The 6,000-nt window shown below is 49.0% G+C and overlaps 1 protein-coding gene across 1 annotated transcript in view; it reads right to left on the bottom strand.

Moving 5' to 3' along the window:
* Positions 1-5,743, bottom strand: part of LOC119459112 (neprilysin-1-like) — a 266,788-nt gene extending 261,045 nt beyond the window's left edge. Inside the window, exon 1 of the mRNA XM_049671589.1 lies at positions 5,477-5,743. Coding sequence (XP_049527546.1) covers positions 5,477-5,656 — 180 coding nt within the window. The 5' untranslated portion in view covers positions 5,657-5,743. The remainder of the gene's footprint in view (positions 1-5,476) is intronic.
* Positions 5,744-6,000: the final 257 nt, after the last annotated feature.

Raw genomic sequence — 6,000 nt, forward strand, 5'->3', positions numbered from 1 at the left:
TCGTGCTTGTTACAGGCTCTGCGTCCTGTCAGCAAGAAACAAGTGGCGAAATCCGTCATCGCTTAGTCTCATCTCAAGCTGAGGTCAAATCGTAAGGTATGTTTTGTTATCCTAATTATTGAGATCGGCGGTTTGTTTTCATGCTGCTAGGACTACAGCCACGGCGCCGAGTCGTTAAACTGGTTTGATTTCTTCTCAACAGATGGCACCACACCATTAGCGCTGGTGATGTGTTGACGATGCTGAATGCTATAAAGGCCTAAATGTTCATTGCGTCATTAATTTACTACCCTACTTTGGCAAGTTACTGGATTACGGTAGGGAGAAATCGCCAAGTAGACGGCGAGCCGACGCTGTGCCACAGGTGAACATTTATGAGGGCGTTCGCCCGTACTACTTGCTAAGGAAGCCGCATAGAGTTCTCACTATAACACCTAGAGGGTAAACTGGCGCCACCGTCTATGCGAGTTTCTTAAAGGGGTGCAGTGCCCTCATGGGAATGACGGGATATGTGTCTGCGAGGCTTGTGTTGGCTGGTGTTGTACAAGGCTTCGTCTAAAACGTGGATATGGCTACACAAATAGCGCGTTATTAAAATAAAATCTACATAAAAGGCTTTCATTCACCCATATTACATCTCTCAATAAAGTTTACTCACCTACAATGCAGCATCAAGCGAAGAAATGCAAAAACAGATGACAAGTTGTTCCAAAGCGAGCGATAATCTTGTCTGCCCTCCAACTTTAGCGGCCAGCTGATACTACTTACGTTTCATAGAATTGTGCATCCAATAGTATGTCCTCAAAATTAAACAAAACATGTTTTTGTGTAATAGTAAAGCTAAAGCAGTTTTTTACCTGCTGTTTTAGCAGGAAATGAGTCATTGTGACTGACGGAACGGTGCTAGCAGGGCGGCGTATTTCTATTTCAGCCCCCGTACAGCGCTCGACCGCTGGCGCCGCGCTGCGCCGCTCGCGCGTACCATGTTTCTAGTCGCCGCCGTTGGAACGGAGGAGGCGTTGACGGAGAACACGCTGGGTTGGGGGTGACTAGCCTGCTGTTAGGGGATCGGTGGTATTCATAAACGCATCACTGTTTTGATGATCCAAATATAATCTCACTATCAGGGAGGGAGCAGTCTACCTGACTGGAGCAGTATTTTTTTATTTGGGGTGTTGCTACGCTGCGCTCCGCAACACCCCAACGACCGCTGCTTCGCGTCGGCGCCCGGCACCACGACTTCCGCCGTGGCGCCGGGGTTCAAACTACCGCGCTGGCAAACAGACAGGAAGACAAAAGGAAAAAAAAAGCGTGATATGAAAAAAAAATCGAACCAGGCCACGCGGGAATCGAACCCGCGTACGAATAATTGCTAAGCGAGCGCCGTAACCACTCAGCCACACAGCCATAGTTCCTAGGCTTGCAAGCATGCGAACCATATGAATGCGTTCGAGCGCCCTCGGCGAAAGCAACCACCTAGAAACGCGGTACGCGCGAGCGGCGCAGTGTGGCGCCAGCGGTCGAGCGCTGTACGGGGGCGCAAATAGAAATACGCAGCAGGGCGCGTCATCAAGGCGTTCGGGCTCTCTAAGAACGATGCCAATCCGAATCCACAATATACCGGCATTCCCATGCATACCACAGCGCAGCAGCGCCACATTTCCCTCTAGGTTTTATAGTTGAAACTATGGGAAGCCGTAAAGTAACTGCAGAGAAATCATAGAGATGAAGCGAATCCCCGCTGTCGCATGTATGTAAACAAAGCTCATGATTATGGCGTCAAAATGTTTTTTTTATGCGTCAATCCACAAACCATGGAGCAGGTACCGACAAATGGCAAGCAGACGACGCGGTGCGAATGAGCACCTCTCGAGGAGCATTCGACCTTCCTATTGGCTAAGAATTCGTGTAGTGCTGCAAGGAACGACTGAGAGAGTATAGGTGGTGTTGCGCCAAATCACCCTCGCTCTCGCAAGCCTGTGTCCTGTGTTGTCCGCGCGTTCCTTGTCGACGCAAGATCTCACCTGCGTCCTAATTGCGCCTCCGTATGGCCAAATGAAAACGCGCCAAGCGTCTCAACGCGCTTGCTTGACCGCGAGGAGTCGATAACTCGAAGGACAGCTCAGGGACGTTCAATTGCACATTAGACAGTTTTAGTTTAGCGTTTGAAAGCAGACGTAGTCACATTACGTACGTCAAGAAATAGGGTTGTCATCACTGCGCATGCTCTGTACGTGATTGGGTTTCTGTCGTTTACGTGCGCTATGATAACGTACGCTATTTAGCAGAATTAACATTCGTAATGTTTACGGACGCAAAGAAATAGCGTTGTTGAACATGGCGGCAGCCACGGCTCCCGCTTCAGTGTGAATTCTCATCATGGCTGCGCTCTCACTCGCGTAGATCGCCGGTAACTATAGAAATGAGCTTTCGCTTTCTCTAAACTCACCTGAAACATCAGTCATGAGAGCATAGCGTGTACAATTTTCTAGATCGTTCGGCTATTCCGGCGCCCGTAGGCTTAACGAGACGCGTCAGCCAACGCCTCCCATAATAGGAGGCGTTGCGTCAGCATAGCAGCAACAGGATGGTTCCTGCTGGATTGTCTTGGCTTGGTTACGTTTCGCACGAGGCACCAGACGGCGCTCCGTTTTATAACGTCTTCCTTACGTTTGCGTTCCTGTACGCTGAACTAAAAGTCTTGAAAGGACGCGCATCGTGACGTCCCGCAATGTGCTTACGTTTAACGTACGTAAGGCGACAAACGCTATTCTAAAACGTCATAGCTGCGCCGAGCACGTGCTCAGTGGAGTCACGTGACGACGATAATGAAAGCGTGCGCGCGCCGGCGCCCGGGTATTTCTCCGCTCTACCGAGGTATGACTCGACCTAAGCGCACCTAAGCGCTGGAAGAAGAGGCTGCCCAACGAAAGAAGTGCCTTCAAACTACGCGGGAAAGGAATCGCCGTCTTCGTGCTGATCCAGCCTACCTCGCCAAAAAGCCGCCGATATGCGACGCCGCCGAGCCGATTCGGAATACGGAGAACGCGAGAATCAAGCCAAGCATCAACGCCCACCCTTGCCATGGTAGCCTAGCCTTGCCCTGATAGCCTAGCCTTGCCCTGATAGCCTAGCCTTGCCCTGATAGCCTAGCCTTGCCTAGAAAAAAAGAACAAGTTAAGCCACGTTAAGCCTACATCAACTAGTTTCTAAGGATCATCGCCCAGCTCTGCTGTTTCTTCAGATTTGGCACCACTAGTGTCAAGCTGGCCGCATTTTTTTTTAAAGAGGATATTGTACACCAGGTGAAACAAACCATCGCCATAAGAATCCACGCCCGTTGCTGGTGCAATGACGGAAGGAGCATCAGTGGAGGAGGAATGACGCATGGGCAGAACGCCGAAAAAGGGAGTAGCAGCAGACTGGCGTGCCCGGGTTATTGGAGTGCAAATCACGATGGCAGACAGACATGTGCTGACAACGTGGTCGCCCATGGAAGGGCGGGCTGTTATCCGCTATGATTGGGCACGTGGGACTAGCGTGTCCGTCATCCATGAACGTCCAGAAATCGTGTATGGTGATGAGGTCAGTGTCTCGTCAAATAGATGGTTGCTGGTGTTGCATGTTCAGTGAAGAAAGGCAGAGTGTGGAGGATGAAGGTCGAAGTGGGCGTCCCTCCAAATCGACGAATGAAAACAACATTACTACAGTACAGGACAAGCCGCACTCTCGGGACATCACTTCCAAAACAATGCTGAGGTGCAGCAGGCTGTGCGACAAATCCTTGCATCGCAGGGCACCGAGTTTTACCAGAGTGGTTACTCCAAACTGATAGCACGCTACGACAAATCTCTGAAAGTCGGTGGAGACTATGAGAAAAAACAGTGCAAGGTGTATAGTTCATGATGCCATGGTGTAATTTTTTGCCGATAAAGTTTCGCTGTGAAAATAAATGACAAAACTTACTTTCGGAACGACTCTCGTGCATACAAGCGCCGCTAGAGAATTACTAGGTTCGGTTTCTAAGGTAAAAATCTCCAGCGAATAGAGCATATATCTTCGAAAACGTACAGGCGCGAACAGGGTTCCCTAGGGCTAGATAAGGAGCATTCAAACGTCCACAAAATTTTGATAACTGCCGGGATACTAAGACGCTTACCGTAAGAAACTACTGAATGTATTGAGTTGCTAGCTTGTAAAACAAAGTATAGCTGGAAAGGAAAACGGGTGTACACGCGTGAAGCCTCCGTGGCAGCCGATTGCTCTGTTTTATATTCACCATCTATATATGCCCTTCTTTATCTCTCGGGAACAGCAACAATCGCCAGCGATTTTACGAATGATCAGGGTACAGCGGGAAGCAGCAATAAGCCATATTTCAGTAGTCACAGCAAAGCCAGCAAGACATATGACGCGTGCTGACCATGCACCTATACGGCGGTCTTCTGAAGCGAGATGGAAAATGGCGGAGAGTGCCGAAAAAACTGGCTACGAAGGGGTTTTAATGCGAGAGCATTAAGGGCTCCATGTCGCAGAAAATCCGGTATTTGCGTCGGCGGCGTTGTCCGCTAAAGAAACATCATCCCTAATAGAGAAACATCATCCCTAACCACGTAAGCCCACCGCGTGGCGCACAGTCGTTACTGAACTAATTGAATTTCTCAAAGTAAAATGCGTGAAAAATTCGTAATGTACTAAATAAAACATACCATCACCCACTACACATCAATCATATTAAAGATTGCTAATCGCTGTAATGTCGTCAAGCGTCTGAAATGTTGGATGCACTGAAATTTTGTTTACGTAATCCTCGGCACGTCATGCGCACGCCCTCTGCACATGATCTGATGGTGTCATGGCATGCATATATGATTGGCACGCGCCTTCATTTCATCACTGTTCCCTTATCTGAGTGGCATTATTGCGAGTGTTCTTCCCACCTGTGCATGTGCGTTTCGTCCGGCAGTCTCATATTTTCCTCCTGCATACGCTCCTTCTATATAGAGCGAGAAACATCCCCGAACAAAATGGGTCATTTAGCGAAAAAAAAAACGGAAATCGCGTGTATAGCTAATCGCGTTTTCTGCAAACACAAACTACCGGTAGACCGTGTCTGCGACGATTGTAAAGGTTACTCCAGAGCATCCGCACGACACGCGCACTTTGTTCAACATTCATTACTATATTGTCGTCTTTAGCCGTTTTGTGCAGGACAGCTGTCAAGGGACGGTGCGTGCCGAAGTATGATACGTAATATTCTACGCCCCTTCTAGACGGTACGCTTGGCGCCAAGGATAGTTACTAGTGTACCTTGCTACTGGCTCGTACTTGGTGCCCAACCAGATTTATAACGAATTTCTAAATTTCTAATCGATTTACGTTGTCATTGTGTAGAAACCAGGCTGATATCAAGCCAGGACAAAGTTTGCAGGGTTAGGCAAAGAAAGTTCTCGCATTGAACCGCGATATCACTCACCGACCTCGGGTTAGCAGAGGCTTCGCCGGTAGTTGAAGAAGCAGTGTACTTGCGCGGCTGCTTCCTACCGACGATGCCCTTAGGTTTCACCGAAGAGGACTTCGATGACGCGGAGCTTGTCGCGGACGACGTGGACTTTCGTCCCGAACCTGCAAAGCCGCCCCTCTTCGGCTCGGCCATGCCTCTGTGCGGGTCGTGGCAGCTACAAGAGTTGAGTATTCGCAAATTCTTGGGTGACAGAGAGAGAAATCGCGGACGCCGCGTGGCCAGGAGGTTCTTCTTCTTCTCTGCACGCGCACTTGGCACGTGCCCACGGTGGTAGCTTGGACGAAGAAGAACACGCGCACATAAAAATGTGCCTATTTTGTTTTGAGACAAATATCTGAAGGAACTGCCGAATTGAAAAAAAAACGAAGAGAAATACGCTACGTTTGTAAATTACGAAAGCTAAGTTAACCTGATCCCCAGGGTTTGCGTTTGTAGTTGTTTCTTCGCCGGATGTATTTACGGATATATATAATCGA

This window comes from Dermacentor silvarum, chromosome 7, assembly GCF_013339745.2.
Source record: "Dermacentor silvarum isolate Dsil-2018 chromosome 7, BIME_Dsil_1.4, whole genome shotgun sequence".
In the NCBI taxonomy this organism is placed as follows: Eukaryota; Metazoa; Arthropoda; class Arachnida; order Ixodida; family Ixodidae; genus Dermacentor; species Dermacentor silvarum.